We start from the raw sequence: 18,097 nt of genomic DNA, 5'->3' as shown, positions 1-18,097 counted from the left end.
AACTAAGTAATAAATCACAATTCCTTGTACCAGGGTATTGAAGGGTTATTTTAAATCATACGTGGAAATTTATTGACCCTTTCTTACTTGATAACAAGGGTCATTGTTATATTGTTTAGGAATTTTAAACTTTGAGATATATCGTGAATAGATTGTCGGATTATTGCTATCTTGTTCCATACCACAAGTTTTTTTTATACCCACCACCGTAAATTCATTTACACATTCCGTTTTCAACACATCGAAATATCAATTTCCGATCCGACAGAGTATATATATTTCGGATCGTCGAAAAATTCTAAGACGACTTAACGATGTCCGTGTGTCTGTCCGTCTATCCGTCTGTCCGTCCGTCTGTTGTAATCACTTTACAGCCTTCAAAAATTGAGATTTTGAGTTGAAAGTTGGCACAGATACGTCTTTTTGATGCACGCTGATTAAGTTCTTAAACGGGCCAAATCGGACCATATTTGAATATAGCTGCTTTATAGACCGATTTTCCAAAAAAGGGTCTAATGCCCATAAATGCTTTATATTTCGTCCGATTTCACTGAAATTTGAAGCAGTGAGTAGTTTTAGGCCTCTCAACATCTGACCCAAATATGGTCCATATCGGACTATATTTATATATAGCTGCCATATATACCGATCTGCTAAAATTTGAAACAGAGGGTTATCTTAAGCCTCCTGATATCCGACCTAAATATGGATCAAATTGGACTATATTTAGTTATAGCTGCCATATAGACCGATCTTCAGACAAAGGGTCTAAAGCCCATAAAAGCTTTATTTTTTTAACCGATTCCGCTGAAAATTGAGTAGTTTTGCGCCTCCTAACATAGGACCCAAATATGCTTCAGATCGGACAATATTTAGATTAGCTGTCATATAGACCGATCTGCCGATAAAGGGTCTGAGGCCCATAAAAGCTTTATTTATTACCCGATTTCGCTGAAATTTGAAACAAAGTGTTATCTTAGGCCTCCTGATATCTGATCTAAATATGGATCAAATCGGACTATATTTAGGTATAGCTGCCATATAGACCAATCTCCAGATAAAGGGTCTAAAGCCCATAAAAGCTTTATTTTTTAACCGATTTCGCTAAAATTGGAAACATTGAGTAGTTTTATGCCCCCCTAACATAGGACCCAAATGTAGTCCAGATCGGACAATATTTAGATGTAACAGACCGATATCCCGATTAAGGGTATGAAGCGAATAAAAGTTTTATTTTTTATCCGGTTTCGCTGAAATTTGAAACAGTAAGTATTTTTGGGCCACCCGCTTTCCGACTGTATTTAGATATAGCTGTCATATAGACCGATGTGCCGATTAAGGGTCCGAAGCCTCTAAAAGCTTCATATATCACCCCGATATTGTTGAAATTTGAAATACAAAATTCAACAGTGACTTATTTTTATTAACCCACTCAATATCTGTGTCGAATTTGGGTGCACAAGTTATCCAATTTTCACCGGAATGCCGAAAGCTGGTTTTCATATATACCAGAGGTGGTGGGTATCCAAACTTAAGGCCTTTTTACTTGTTTTTTTTAGCAAGGTTCGGTTTTTGTGATGTTAAGACACGCCCTTTCAGAATACCCCAAAAAATGTCACCGTAGTCTTAGCGTTCGAAGCCATCAACACAACTTCCAAACGATGCACAAAACCAGTGAAAATATGGTATGCCCACTTTGTTAACCTTACGTGAAAAATTTTGTTTCCAAAAAAAAACCCTATACAAATCTTTTTTAAGAGGTAAAATTGCAATTCAGTTTAAATGCATTTTCGTATACTTTGAAGTTATTAAAACAAAAAAACAAGATCTGTAATAATTAAATCACATCTTTACCACCAGTCTCGCTGTTTTTCTTTCATCCCTCAAATTTGACTGCAGACTCGGCGTCTCTTATTTGGTTTCACTACTGGTGATTTTTTTTACTCTGACTCTTGGCTATTTCGTTGGCTTTAATAGGTTGAGAAAAAAAGCATTGAAGTATTCAGGTTTATATAAGTTTTAGATGCCAATTTCTTAGAGGCTATACTGCAAGATATTTTGCACAGAACAGAGTTTGTCTCACTTAATTACTTATGTTGTCAAATGGGGCAAAATACAAAAAACCATCTTTGACTAATTATGCAGCTTTACAATGAACTCGTAAAGTTAAACTTGGCAACCCTGTTCGCAACAGTGCTGATAAATATACTACTGTCTATGTGTATCTCACGGATTGTGTCATTTTATTTTCTCTCTTACTCTCGTGTTCTCGCATTCCATAGTTTGATTTTTGTATATGTGTATACGCAACATGTGCACGACCACACGTGCTACAAAATACGATAATTCAATAATAAAACCAATTGCTTCTGGTTAGTTGTTCTTTTCGCTTTTGTCTATACAAATGATATGTACATATGTATGTATATATATTTTGTTGTTTTATTTCTCATTTGTGTATTTGTTGAGGAAGCTAATCACGCCTGTGTGTATGTATGTCCACCCGTCTGCTAGAAATGTAATCAAATAACACGAATGTATATGGTGTGATAATGCGTATGTACATATGTATGTATGGATTTATTCAACTCTTGTTTCTGTTAGCAAGCTAAATCTTTACTGTTGCTACGGTTGTAATTACCTAATTTACAACCATATAAAGCAAACTGTTTTTGAAAACTAAATAATTTTGTCTAAACAAAAATATTTCTGAGCATGTCAGAGCTGTAAAACTTTTGGTTTTATTTCATTCAATGCGGCTTAAAATTGCCTTCTCCAGATGCTCAAGGACTCAAATCGGGGGATTGATTTATATGGGAGCCATATATGTAGTAAAGTTAGGTATCTATAGGGATTCAAACACTGCATAGTTATTGGATGTCATAACAGAACTCACATGCAAAATTACACCCTCCGATGCCTAAAAAATCACATCGGGAGATCGGTTTATATGGCAACTACATATGTATTTCCAAACTGAACCCATTTGACCCATTTACAATCCCAACCGACCTGTATACACAAATAAGTATTTGTTCAAGCGCCCCATTTTAATTATTCGAAAGTTTGCATGCTTTCGACAGACAGACAAACGGGCGGACATTGCGAAATCAACTTAGAATGAGTTACAAACGGAATGCCGAAGTTAGTATACCCCCATCTTATGGGGGTATCTCTGGCACATAGTCTCGGTTGGACTGTAATAATCGTCATTAAGAGTATCTACATTGCTTTGTTATGGTCTGTTGTTGAAATGTTGTTAATTTTTTTTTATATTGGGTCTCTGCTAATAACAGTATTTATGGTGGTTCGTTATGAGGTATTACTCGCCTTGCTCTCTTCTCTTTTACTAACACATGAACAGCGGTGGGGTTTTTTGAGCAAAAATAGCTATTTCTTTCTAGCATTGTTGCTTTGAGTAAAACATTTTATTGCAGTTTTTTGTTTTCTTTTCTGTTTTTCTTTTGCACAATAGCGTTTCTGTATCGCTGCCTGATTTTTGGCTTCAGCTGTTTAGCTTTTTCTATTGTTTTATTTTATCTTGTTTTCTTTGCATGTATGATGTTTGTATAAACCATTTGCATCATCATCATCATCATAAGTTCGAAAATACACCTGTGTATTTTGTATATACATATGTACGATTATTCGTATGGTAAATCATGACATTTTTGTGTTTTTGATTTCACATAAGAGCTGCATTCTGTTTTTCCTAAATAGTTCCGTGTCCAAATATGGTCTCGACTATATTCAGGATGAGTGTCATTGTAACTTACGCGAATTTGCTCCTTACTTGGCTCGAATTAGTGGATCGCTTTCGCATAATTTCAAGGCCATTAAAAAAAACAAACACATTCAAATGATTTCATAGAAAGTTTGGTTGGTTGTTCAGTTACCTCTTATCTGGTTAACATTGAATAGTCTGTGTTGAACTCACCGGCTTTATTCGCCTTCATTCGTTTGTCACTTTTCTCTGAGGTCTGACGCTCAATGACAATCGAACTGTGTTTCAAACATTAATGCAGAGAGCCGGATTATACATATGATCTCTCTTCGTGGTCATGTTGCTATTTATTTCTAATATTTTTCTTAGTTTGTTCAATGCATACCACACATTTTTATATGCATATATAAGTACATATGTATGTATGTACACATATGCACATATACATTAACGTATGTTGATGTTAATAATCCACCATTCTGGTTTGTTCATTGTTCTTTGATTTTCAATACAAAAACAATAACAACAACAAAAAGATACAACTCTAAAAGCCAAGTCTAAAAAACAAGTTTTTACGTGTATTTAGGCGGTCTATTTCAACTGCATGCAGTCCCAGCAATTTTTATCTTTTGTAAGATTAAATTCTCTTTGACTTCGGTCTCCCTTGCGCTCTTTATTGCATGTCCCAGAGGCCGGAGAGCTCTCAAAAATTATTTCATAGTAAGAGCGCGAGAGGAACTCATCCCTATGGCCATACAAACAAAGTAAACAAATTCAACATTATTTTTATTTCCAAAGCAAGACTAGCTATAATCAATTTTACCCAAATTCTATCCAAATTTTGAAGAAATTTTCTATGAAAAACAAATTTCAACGAAAATAATCTCCTAACAATAAAATGTTGAAGTTAAAAATTAAATGTGGTTGAAATTTACCTAAAAAAATTTATGGAATTCTTTATAATAATGAATAAATGTCTATGCATTTACACACTTCTGAAGAGAGAAAAGCATTAATACCAAATTGTAAGTAGTATTTACTGACTTTAATTATTCTCAAATTTAATTCGTGCATTTCGCATTACCATTAAAATAATTTTTTTATTTAATAACAAAAGGGTATATGTATATATATATATATGCAGAAACAGGTTGAATAACCTCAAAAAGTGGTGTATGTTTGCGTACGCGTAAATTATACGAATTGTTCAAATCGTTCATATTAAATCTTAGACTACGAACGATTTACAAAGAAGAGAAAACTGACAACTAACTTATATTACGATAATAGGGGCATTCCATAAAGTTGTTTTCATTTCTCTACACAAATACATGAACGAGATAAGGTAACGAACGAATTTAATTGCCAATTTTCAAGGTAATTACATGTTCGCATGTATTGGTTAGTTGGTTCAAACACATAAGCTGTCAATTATTTTAACATAAAATATCAAATGCTTCTTGTTGTACTCTGGTAAACGCCATTTACCACCTATAACGGATTAAACTTAAACGTAGCGAAAGTCTCTGTTTTCAGGTGTTTGGCGGCAATAACACAACTTTCCCACAAGAAAAATAACAACATTAGTGTCCCTAACACACACACAGTAACAAATATATGAGACTTAATTCGAAGTGCGTATATGTGTTATTGACATCTATACGTGAGAGCGAGCGACACAGCATTTTTAAAATGCCTACATAGTATATAACATTCACATTCACTGCCTAATAACAAAGAGTAATTGCAATAGCCGGCATAAAAAACTGACCACAGCGCGTATTTAATTGGTTTCTGGTCTAATAGGGGATTGTGGATTGTTTTGATTTTGTTTTAATAGAGCTCTTACTCTCTCTGCTCAGAAATCTTAGTTGAAAAACTAATATTTGATAAGCAGGAGAGGAAGCTAAAGCGCGCAAATCCAGTTTTTTTTTTTCTTCTCTACAGCCAATGTTATCATTTTTTTCAACTATCAAATTGAGTCAACCATATCAAGATTGCCATGTGTTCAAAAAAAAATTGTCTATTGTAAATATATACAATAGTACATAGCTTAACACCGGTATTAACAAAACTTAATTTAGATTTGAAATAGGCTTTTTGGACAGATTTTCTTATAGAATTGTCAAATAAACTCATTTTAAGTAAGGGTTCATTAAGTTTTGTGAACACGGCAGTAAATGTATAACAAAAAAAGTAAGAGTGTGCTAAGTTCGGCTGGGGCGAATTTTATATACCCTTTCTTGTTAGGCACACAAAGAATAATGAATAAGGACGGAGGAGGAGCTATATATATCAAGTTATAGTCCGATTCGGGGCTCAAGAAGCAAAATCGGGAGATCGGTTTATATGGGAGCTGTATCAAGCTATAGATCGATTCAGACCATATTGCACACGTATGTTGAAGGCCATGGGAGAAGCCGTTCTACAAAGTTTTTGCCCCAAAGTCAAGATCCCATATCAATTTATATGGCAGCTATATCAGGTTATGTACCGATTTGCGCCATACTTCGAACTAATGTTGGAAGTTATGCCAAAACACCACGTGCAAAATTACAGCCAAATCGGATAAAAACAGTGCCTTCTAAAGACTCATGAATTCAAGACCCAAGAACGGTTTATATGACAGCTATATCAGGTTATGAACCGATGTGAACCATACATAGCACAGTTGTTGGAAGTGATATCAAAACACTATGTGCAAAATTTCAGTCAAATCGGACGAGAATTGTGCCCTCTAGAAGCTCAAAATCAAGACCCAAGATCGGTTCATATGGCAGCTATATCAAAACATGTACCGATTTGGCCCATTTACAATCCCAACCCACCTAATCTAATAAGAAGTATTTGTGCAATATTGCAAGCGGCTAGCTTTACTTCTTCAAAAATTAGCGTGCTTTCGACAGACAGATGGATGACAAGGAAAGGAAAATCAAGCGACTTGCGCTATTTGCAACCATTGTGACAAAGCTCAATTTTATTTTATTTGGCAATTTTATTTATTTGGAATAACGAAGTTAGAATATCGACAACATATGGAGGAGGGTATACAAAGTAATTCTTTGTTGCTCTCTGGATGCCTAGTGTGGAGAAGGCGGACGAATGCGCCACAAATTACTCCTTCACTGGTAGCGAAACAGTTGTTTTTGTTGTTGTAAGTAACTACATATTTGCATGCGAAGGCAGCTATCCCAGTCAAGTTGCTGTTGGTGAGCAAAGTGACGGCATTTAGTTATTTAAAGACGCCAATAACTCGCCTTGTCATATCGAGTATCATAAACACCAGTCGGTGCCATACGCCATCTCACTGAGACTGCAATTCGATACCGTTGAATGTACGCGACGGAATTTCAGTTGCCCCGTATACGCGGTCGCTCTCAGCTGAGCTTCTTATTATAACGATGATTAGCACACGGATCGGAGCTCAAAGTTCCAAACTCCTCCATAACTATTCTGTGCCTGTTGCTAACCAGCCGCCGGACTTACTTAGCTGTACTTGTCGTGCTACAGAACATAGTAGAGGGGTTGGCCAGTGTAGAGGCGTTGGCGGATTGGGTGGAGGTCTGCTCATGGATGCGGAACCGCCAGGACACTCTGGCCTACTGTCGACCGAAGGAGGGTGAATGAAATGTTTGCCTTTTAAAAAACAGGTCACTGAGTACTTTTACAGGAGTTATAACCAGGCACTGGCCGCTCACATGGTAATCTATCATAAAAATTACTGCAGAAGCTGCCTTCATGAGGGAAAGCAGGAGACGATAAAGCTCTGGTTCTGCTCCAGTCTCGGGTATATACATACATAGGTGCAAAGGCATGTTTGTGTAGACGACCAAGACCACTGTATGCCGCTAACCGATGATCCAGAGGTGCACAAACGTTTGGCTGTATCAGAAAGGTGTCTACCTTGACTTCTCTTCTTCTTTTTCTTATATTTCTCATATTTCACTCTTTCTCTTTACTCTTATACCCATTCTTCTTTTTCTTACTAGGGTATCAAAATGGTATCGTGTGGTATCATGGTGAGCTAACATTCAATTAAAACCTACCACGGGGCACATATTTAACATTCAACAAGTAAGGAAAGGCAAAAGTCGGGCGTTGCCGACTGTATAATACCCTAAACCTACCCTATAAGTACAAATTGTACTAACTACGGATAACAAATGACAACATATATAAGAAAGGTATATCTAAATCTGAACCGATTTCTAACAAACTTCTCATTTATTGTGGTAGTTGTCGAGGAAAGCGTTGTACAAAATGTTGGCAAGATTGGTAAAAAAATGCGCTTGCAGTGGCTCTAGGAATGAAAATCGAGCGATATACATATATGGCAGCTATAGCTGAATCTGGACCCATTTCTATGAAAATCACCAGTTATGTCGAGAGAAAATCCTTCTTGCCAAATTTCGAGTAAATCGGTTAACAAATTACCATTTTATTGCGTTATTACTGCAAATCGGATGAACATATATGTGAGAGCTATATCCAAATCTGAACCGATTTTTTTCTAATTTCAATAGGCTTCGTCTCTCGGCAGAAAAACATTTCTGTACCAAATTTTAAGACGATTGAATGAAAATTGCGACCTGTACTTTATACACAAACTAGCCGACCCGGGACCGCTCCGGTGCGCCTTATTTAACTCTCTAATATGTTTTTAGCGTGGGGACACTTCGCACTGAATGCGGATATCGAATTCGTGCCATTGTAGCCTATGACGCTGAACGCGTTAGAATCCTGGCGAGAACAACAATCAAAGCGGTGTTTATCCCCACCTTATGTTGGCGACATTTGTGAGGTACAATACCATGCAATGTCATTTAAAAAATTTTTCCGCCGTTCGGACTCGGCTATAAAAAGGTCCCTTATCATTAGGTTTAAACTTGAATCGGAAATCACTCATTGATGTGTGAGAATTTGCCCCTTCTCGGTTCTTGGTGGTAATGTTCTTCCTTAGGGTAATGTTCACATTAGAGGAGGGATGTCACCTCAGACATTTCGACTCAAATATGAATATCAAATTCGTGCTGCACTTCCGAATTCCTTTAACTTGAGCCCCATATTGCCATGGCCGGTAAATATGAATCGTTTGGAGGGTGTTTTGGGGTTGGGGCCGGCACTTTTTACTGAAAATATATATCAAATTCGTTCTTTATACCCAACGGAAATGAAGTTCAGTTTAGGGGGTGCTTTAGGGCGTACCCCAAAACACTTGGCTCCGAAATTGGATATCAAATTCGTTTTCTACTCTCAAATACCCTTCATTTGAATCCCATATTGTCATAAAACCTATTTTAAGGGGTTTTGGGGCTATACGGAATAAACAAACAAACCGATAAATAAACAAACACATATTGAATTTTATATATAAGGTTAACATAGACAGACAGACGGACATAGCTAAATCGAATGGGTCTATCTTTCTTCCTTCTGGGTGTTACAAAGAAATGCACGAAGTTATATACCACAGTAGTGGTGTAGTGTATAAAAATTGCGCAGATAACACGTATGTATGTAAAAAAATAAATTTGTTGGCAACTCTTTTGCAACAAGCTTCAAAACAGCTGTGGCTATTTATATGTCTCTTGCCCATTGAAGTACAAAATCCTCTTTGCTCTTTGTTCATTTTTTTCATTTCTCTCCCTCTCTCATTTATTTTATTACATACAAATTTCTGTATGTTGCCATTTTTTTATATTTTGTTAATAAAGTGAGATTCATTATCGTCATTTCCTATTTTCTTTTATGCCGTTATAGCGTCGGCTTTTCTACTGTTAGTTTATATCGAGTTTGCATCACCTTTGGCTATTCCTTTTGCAACTGACACCAATTTTATAGATTTACTCGTTGTTTGGGGTATATATAACAGTGCCAAGTGCTGGTCTCCATCAGAAAGCAAACGCATGTTATTTTCGCTTTACATGTTCAAATATTTTACATAAGCCAAAGATGAAATTATGTTAGAAAGATTTCCTTGAAATTTGTCTTATTTGCTACTAGCATTTTAGAAGACGATTCTTTGCCTTTAACCTTTATAAAGAGAGGTTCAATTTTAAGGGCCGATCTAAACATCCTGTTTTTTCTGCATTTGAATCGACGTTTCTCAATTTCAGACTAACTCAATTTGGTCCATGGAAAGATACACAATCGCGCAATGCGTTTAAGTTGTTCAAAATCGACATCAACCCTTAAAATTTAGCCATCCTTTAGTGTTCTTACTACTTGAATAACTACTACACCCACACTCGACTTTGCGACATTGGATACAAAGTAACGGTTCCAGCCAAAGTTTTAATCAAAGTTGCCATTTATCTCAACCGTGGACATTGACCTCGCCGTGATGTCATGGATAACATGTGTCACATAAGAATTATAGAAACATAGCTTAAGGGCCTGCCCAATATCTCACTAGAAGAGTATGAAAACCGAAATTACCACCTTATAAGAAATGCGATGAATTGGTGGATTTTAAATGACGCAAGACATAAGTTTAACTGCGGATTTGTGGTAAGTCGGGGACTAAAACCCCTTGTTTCCAGGTTTACTTCAAAAAATAAGAAGCCACCCAGAGTTAAGTGGCTAGGATTAAAATGACAAGAGTATATAAACTTAACCCACCCCATATCATTAAACTCCATCGCCGAAGGCAGTAGACAGCTTAATGTGCGATGTAAGTAATTACCTTTCATTCAGAATTCCAATGGTAGCCCGAAACAAATCTATGAGTATTTTAGGCACGCCACGCTTCTCATGTAATCCCTCATCGATTTCCATTCTATGCTCCTAAGTTGGTTTCACGACATGGATCGTTTCAACAATCAAGTATCGGTATCCAAAAGCACGTCAATGGCATGGAAAATGCTACACGCTATCGCCTGCCACTTATTTTGTTGAAATGCGTCCGTAGTTGTATGTATCCCGATATGAAGCCGAGATTTTTTTCTTACTACGACTCAGTATTTACCTTACCACGATCCGAATAGTTTTATAGGATTTTCTCGGGCCTTTATGTCCAAGTCGTTTGCCCTATCATTCGCGGCGATCAAATATTCTTCTTGCACTCCAAGTACGGCCGTGAACTTACTGTCGTTACTACCCGAAATGATGTTCATTCTTGCATTGATCGCCCGGCTATCCCCATGTCACACAATCTAACGGCGTTTTCCTCTAAAGGGCTCAATTCTTGTCCGATGCATGAAGACTTCTGTTATGACCTCTAATATCCGTGCTAAATGTGATCCAAATCGCCATATATACCGATACCGATCCCCGATTTGTGTTCATATCAAGCCGATTACTGACTTAGGTGCATGTCCCTAGTGGCAAGGGACGGATTAATAACTATACCCTGTTTTCAACCTAACCTAACTTAATCTACACCCAAACTCCTTTGAATTGAGTCCTATACTACCCTGATCAAACTTCTTTTCCTTAAAGGAGGCTTTTAGAGAAGGGGCCAGATTTTAATATCAAATTCATATTTTAACTAAAATACCTTCCAATCGAGTGTCAATTCTTTCCTATCGGCCTTCTTTTCCGTATGAATGGCTTTTGAGGAAGGGGTGGCCCCCCTGAGACGTTTCGGCAAATTTTGATATCAGGTTCCTGTTATTCTCCCAAATATTTACCTTTCCTTTGAGTTCCATTTTGTCTCTGTCGATCGGTCTCCCACGTCCGTTTGATGGGTTTTTTAAGTGATTTTTCGGACGAGACGGCCCCACCAAGACCTGCCTCCATATTTGATATATGATTTTGTATTCTTCCCCACAAAAACTACCATTTGTTTCCATCGGTCCGTTTTTAATTATAGGTGGGCTTTCGGGGGAAGGGTGAGGGTCCACCCCCCCTCCCATAGCAACAAATTATATAGCCTATCACTCCTTCCAGAACATCCTACCCAAGTTTTGAGACTATACAGAAAAAACATGTATATACATATATATAGAATTGTAACTCTACTATGAAAGACCTTTTGCATCAATTATTATCGCGATGGGTCTACGTGTCCCGTTGAAGTGTTATGACTATGAGCGACCACCTAAAATTAATATCAATTTTGTAATCTACCATCAAAGACTTTTCGTTTGATTTAGATAGTGTCCTGACAGGCTAAAATGTCCTGTATCGCATTTTTTTTAGTCTTATTGGGGGTTGTTGGAGGATGGTGCGGCACATAGAATTTGGAGAAATTTGTAATACCAGACTCGTACACTACCTTAAATACCTCTCATTTGACAGCCACTTGTCCTTATCGCATCACATGATAATTTTGAAGTTGGGGCGCTATCCCAAAAATTTAAAAGTTTCTCGTTTTGGATTGTAGGGGGGCAAGAAAAATATCGCTTAAATCTCGGCATCCATTTCCGAGATAAAGAGATTTTAAAAATTGGGTAAGAGGTAGGGTCCGACCCTTTGGACACATTCTGTGAAAATTTCATGAAAAAAGATTTAGCCATTTTTGAATCTTTATATAACTAACCAACCCAAAAACTATCAAACAAAGCAACAAATTAAATTTTTGAGTCTATACCAACAAAAACAAACAGGTATTTACCAAAAAAAAAAGACGTGGCCCCAACCCTTAAACTAAACAAAAATATTGCACTGACTGACCAAGCAGGATCGTTCATAACTCTATTTTTTAAATTCCACTTTAACCTTTACACGCCATATTTGTTCTTAGTAGTTGTCAGCATCATTAAAATAAAACCCGACCACTACAAACAATTGACTCACCTCTGTTATTACAAACCAAGCACATCAGCCACCACCACAAACACCCCATGCCACCCCCTCTGCAACAGTGATCTCTATCTTTCACACATCTTTTCTCTCTCTTACTCTCACCTTATGCCACTCTATTTGTGGGGGCGGCCACAGTAATAATGATTTCTATTAGTATACTCAGTGTCTTGCACATAACGGTTTCTTCTCGTATTTTTACCTGATTATTGTACTGTGATGTTATGGCTTAGGATTACCACCAAAAAAAAAAAGAGTCTTTAGTGAAAGGCAACAACAATGCTGTGTTAAGTAATTTACTAGTTTTTAGTTCTAGTCCGAATTAAAAAAAAACTGCCTTATATCGCATCTTATATCGCATTAGTTTCGGCTTCTAGGTCCGTAATGTAGATGCTTAGATATATTCTCTAGTTTCGATCCATCCGCGTGGCATTAACTACCAAATGTTTCTCTTCTGAGACTGCACGCGAAATCGAATACGAGATTAGATTAAATTAGATTAGGTCTTATATCCTACTATGTATGTACTTCGTAAAGATTTTATATATAACTTACCGGCTACTTTCAACAAGTCGGCATCCACTAAATCGGTAAGGTCAGGTTCTTCGCCATACCAAAATAGCCATAATTCTTTGGCAGCAGCTAACGATAATGGCGGATGCACCTTGGAAGTATTAACAACATCGAAGTTATTTGGATCTGAGTTGTCCTGGCGAGTGGACTGAACTCGACGCCAAACACAAAGTATGTCAGCTTGCATGCATCGCGAATATGAGCGTAGAATTGGATCATCCAGCGGATCACTGGATGCATTTGGCCGCTCGCTGTTAACAAATTTGCGCCATTTTATTCCGCATAAATCAGTCTGAAAAAAAATCGTATTGCAAATATTATTAAAAGAAATTGTAACTTTTGCTCATACTACACAGGAGATACACTAATAAAAGTTATCTACACTTGCCAAAAACAAAAAGTGGAAATGCCCCCACTCATATGGTTATGCCATAAAAATGCTGATTGAAAATCCCATCAAATATTACCAATAAGAAAAAACGTAAACGCAACGCATGGCAACGATATACAGAGCTCATTTGCCCCATTCCACATAAGACATCCAAAGTTGAAAGTCGGCCAAACACCCACATAAACATTCAATTCTGCTCTAAGAATCTAACTTCGTTCTATCGAGTTTTGACATGATTAGAACGCATTCAGTGTACTTTTGACACTTTCCTCGAAAATGCTTCTCCAGCTTAGCTTATAGTCGACAATTAAGACCAGCATTGGGCCATAATGTTCCCGCGGCAGCCGATCCTATTGACCATAACAATCTTGCTCCCCAATAGATCTTGGTGAGTATCACTGCCTCAACATATACATAAATGTAACTACAACGACAATGATGTCATCCGTAGGAAGCGACCTTCATTCTACCTCTCGAAAAGCCTCTGAATCCCTTTTGATAAACTGAGGTGTCTGATAGGCACATCCTTCCTTCTCCCAACTCCATTCTTTTTATCTCCTTATCTCAAATCAAGGCCCGATGTGGAAACTCCGTTTAGTTTTTCAATTACAAGATTTTTCTTCCTACGATAAACAATGGGTCAAATTACTAATTCTAGCCCAATCTGGACGATATTCAACAAACAGGTGTAAAGGTCTATCAAAACTCACTGTTTCAAATTTCATCAAAATCGGATGAAAAATTCTCCTTTTATGGGCTCAATACTCTATATCAAGAGATCGGTCTATATGACAGCTATATCCAAATATGGTCCGATCTGGACGATATTCAACAAAATGGTTTAGATGGGTACCGTAACTCGCTGTGCCATCATCGAAATAGGATGAAAACTGCTCCTTTTATGGGCTCATTACACAATAGCGGGAGGTCGTTATACAGGGCAGCTATATCCAAATATAGTCCGATCTGAACCGCACTTCACAGAAATGAATAGGGGTCTACCAGAGGTGTAGGTCACTTACCAAATTTCATCGAAATCGAAAAATTACCAATTTATTGACTCAAGACTTTAAGTCTGGAGATCGGTCTATACAGCGGCTATATATAACTAAAATCCGATTTTATGACATCAGAAGGTCAGGTTTCCATACAAAGAATACCAAGTCATCAACAATTTTTTGAAAAATGTTTTTATACCAAGATATCTGCAATATTATAAATATCCAGCTTTTTGGTATAATTGGGTAAATACCCAGGTATTTACCCAATTTACCGGGTAATTACCCTTTGGGTATTTATCCATCGCTCATATCTAGAAATACCAGCAAATAATGTTTTGTTAACTTACATGCAGAATTCGGTTAAGAAATCGTTACAAATATACAACAACAAACATTCTCTTTTAATTCCACGGTTTTATGCATGCATGTATGTATGTGTATATTATTCTGCATTATTGTATTTGTATTGGGGAGGTCAGTCGACCAACGTAAACATGTTTAGAGACGGAGAAAGAGCGTCTGCAAAGAAAAATAAAAAAAAACATGCAAAAGCCACAAAAAGTGAAAAGAGAATGAACGGTTGGGTAGAGTAGCGTCTTCACGATAACAAAATAGACAAACGAAAACAATACTCAAGAAGAAGAATAAGAGAAGAAGGCAGTATTTTGGTAAATTGTTCACAATAGTAGAGACATTCAGCAAATCTGCGAAGGCCAGTTTTACTCTTGCCCTTTTCTTTGGCAGTTTTCGTTGCCAAAGAATGTGAAAATGGAATATTACAAAGTTTATAGTAAAAACAAGGTTCGGCTTCTAAAATATATGCTAAAAAATTATAAAAAAAAAAAAATATACATACAAGTATTATGTTTGAATTAACGAAAAATCGGTATTTGTATGGCTAAAATGACCAAAATGACTATGTGCGTTTAGTGGTCCCTTACATGAAAACCAGCTGAAAAAAACTTTCAATAATGAAATATCTATGAGTTGCAGCCTCTTATTTACTTCCTCCTTTAAACTTGACGACTCTCACAAACGGTGAAAGGATACTGCTTTTCGAAATTTCAGTCAGTCTGAAATGTAACACCTTGTCTACAGTTTGTGTTTGATGAATGAGAGTCTAGGTACGCATCAAAACCAAATATTTCAAGAGAAGTCTTAAGTATGCCTTTGTTCCAACAGAGGACGAGGTATACCATACCAAAGATATATATTCAAGAAGCATCTAAATCCCATGGCAGAAGGTTGTACATACCGGATTGACCCAATGAAATCCTTCATGGGCAAGGGCTGCCGCCGCAGTGTGCAACACACTGCTACAACAACAAGAAGCACTTAGAAATTTCTTCTTTAAACCATTAAGTGAAGTGTAGGGGAGTTGTAAAAGTAAAACGTTCAGCTTATAGTGACATTTTTTCCAGCAATTCTAAGCTGTTATGGTATGCTTTGTTAGGCTTAAAATGTACCCCAAAGAACCAACGGTAACAGGCATATTGCTTGTTACTGAATCTAGACTGGTGGAATGGAATGCCACCCTTAGCATGTAATTGATCGGTAGATGCTTCTGAGGAAGACCGATTCCATTTCATATTCGTATGCCCGTCGTCTGCTTAAGCCATCGGCCTTCTCTGACAACTACAGGGTGCGCCAGAGAAACTTACATATTTGAAAGGTCAATAAAAACAAAACTATTTCAGTTATTGTTTTTATTTTTTTTTACTTGAGAAATAAATGGCGACCCCGATTGCCATATACACTTATTAAGTCCATTTTTTAAATTTGTTGTTGTTGTTGTAGTTGTACACTGAGGCAGCGGCTCTTGCCGATGAAGGATTTCATCGGGTGAATCCGGTACGTACAACCGGCTGCTATGGGATTGAAATTTGTGTCCATTCTTTGCATAATGTTGGCAATTACGCTGCAAATTTTGTTCTTGAGGTGTGCTATGGTCCATGGTAGATAAAGTGGCTTCTGGGGGAGTTCACATGCATTTACACCACTTCAATAACGTGAGCCTCGTCACTGGAAAAAAACCCCGCGTTTTCAAGCAGGCTGTTAATCAGCATTTCACATGCGCTAAACGTCTTGATGGAGAATTCGTTGTTGTAGCCACATTTTCATGTGGAGGTGGCGATCCTTGTCAAGCTCCTGTAGGTGAGCAAGCTCGGACCGATCGCCCCGGGAACAGGGTCGCCTTTGGTTAGTAAAAGGCACCAATAACTCGTCTTGTCATATCGAACATCATAGGCACTAAGTATTTGTGAAAGGGCCGGATCCGCCCAGCCTCTCACTGACTCTCCGCTCCGCGACTGCCGTTGGAGCTACCTCGTATGGATTATTCCACAATCCGCAACCTACGGAAACGCCCGGTAGCTCATAGCTTAATTTCTCGTGGCAGCAATGAACACCACACAAATCAAGTAGTTCAAAGTTCTAGCCTGTATGGTGCTCACAGCTTTCCTGTGCCGGGAGAATTCGGCGAACAGTAGTGTCAGAAATTCGCATAGAAGCTGCGCGTTTGCTAGCCGAACACCATGGAGAAAGTACTGCTTCACTCTTTCGATTTTTTCCGGAGTTCCGAAGGTCCGTTAAAGTCCAGTTTTACGTTTAGCGACATTTCCACACTCCCGAAACAAGCTAACCTACGACAGAATCGAATTACGGCCAGGAACGAGTCTGTGAGGAGGAATTTCAAAGCGAGAGCGGAAGGCACGTTGCATAGCAACAAGTGAGCGCCCATTAGAAAAGAAGCTCTCGACGGTGAAGGTCTACTTCTCCCTAGACTCAGAGTATGATGGCAATAGAGTGGAGGAAGAAACAAACTTTGGAATTTCCCCTCCATATGTGCCCCCTTAGGCTCAGGGAATTTACAGGTGAAAACATCAAAAAAAAAATGTTCAGCCTAATGCAGGCAACATTTGTGAGGTACTATGCCATGTAAAACTTCTCTCCAAAGAGGCGTCGCACCGCTGTACGCCGTTCGGACTCGGCTAAAAAAAGGAGGCCCCTTATCATTGAGTTTAAAATTGAATCGGACTGTACTCATTGATATGTGAACATTCCATTAAAGAACCGAGGCAACCCTGTTCCTTAATGGAATGTTCATAGGCAAAATTTGCATTTGTATTTGTACATTTGGTACGGCAGCCATTTAAAAAGCTTGTCAACAAAGAGGTGTCGCCTTTGGCCCGGCCTTTGAAATCGGCTATAAAAAGGTGGTCCCTTATCATTTATCTTAAACTTGAATAGGACAGCACTCATTGATATGTAAGAAGTTAGCCCCAATCCGGTGGGATTGAAAATTTGTTTTTATTCGGCCTGTGCATTGATATTACTCCTGATTTTTACTTCTTTTTTCGTTTAAAATAAAGGTTATGGAAAATTAATGATATTGATATTTATAACGGTATTGATATTTATTATTAGAAATATCGAAAATATTGAATGTAGCGATTATCGACAGTTTGCCATCTCTACTAGTACCTAAACCATTTTCTATCGAATTGCGACAGGATATAGCGCATTAATTTCCCTTTTGATCCTTTCCTCATAGTTCCCCTCGAGCTTATGAAGTAGAACTTTGAGCATTCGGGATGAAGGTCATTTGAAAACACTGCTGTCAGTTCGCGTCAGTTGGCTTTAAAATGGTGGTAAAAAACGATC

The 18,097-nt window shown here is 37.7% G+C and overlaps 1 protein-coding gene across 6 annotated transcripts in view; it reads right to left on the bottom strand.

Moving 5' to 3' along the window:
- The window catches only part of LOC106086586 (mediator of RNA polymerase II transcription subunit 13), a 68,106-nt gene that overhangs the window by 39,051 nt on the left and 10,958 nt on the right, over window positions 1–18,097 (bottom strand). For all 6 annotated transcript variants that reach the window (XM_013251322.2, XM_013251315.2, XM_013251317.2 and 3 more), the window contains exon 3: window positions 13,025–13,334. In XM_013251322.2, the coding sequence (XP_013106776.2) occupies window positions 13,025–13,334 (310 nt within the window). The remainder of the gene's footprint in view (window positions 1–13,024; window positions 13,335–18,097) is intronic.

Source organism: Stomoxys calcitrans, chromosome 1 (genome assembly GCF_963082655.1).
Source record: "Stomoxys calcitrans chromosome 1, idStoCalc2.1, whole genome shotgun sequence".
Taxonomy (NCBI): Eukaryota; Metazoa; Arthropoda; class Insecta; order Diptera; family Muscidae; genus Stomoxys; species Stomoxys calcitrans.
Note: the sequence above shows the minus strand (reverse complement) of the source record. Positions and strands in the feature narration are given on the sequence as shown.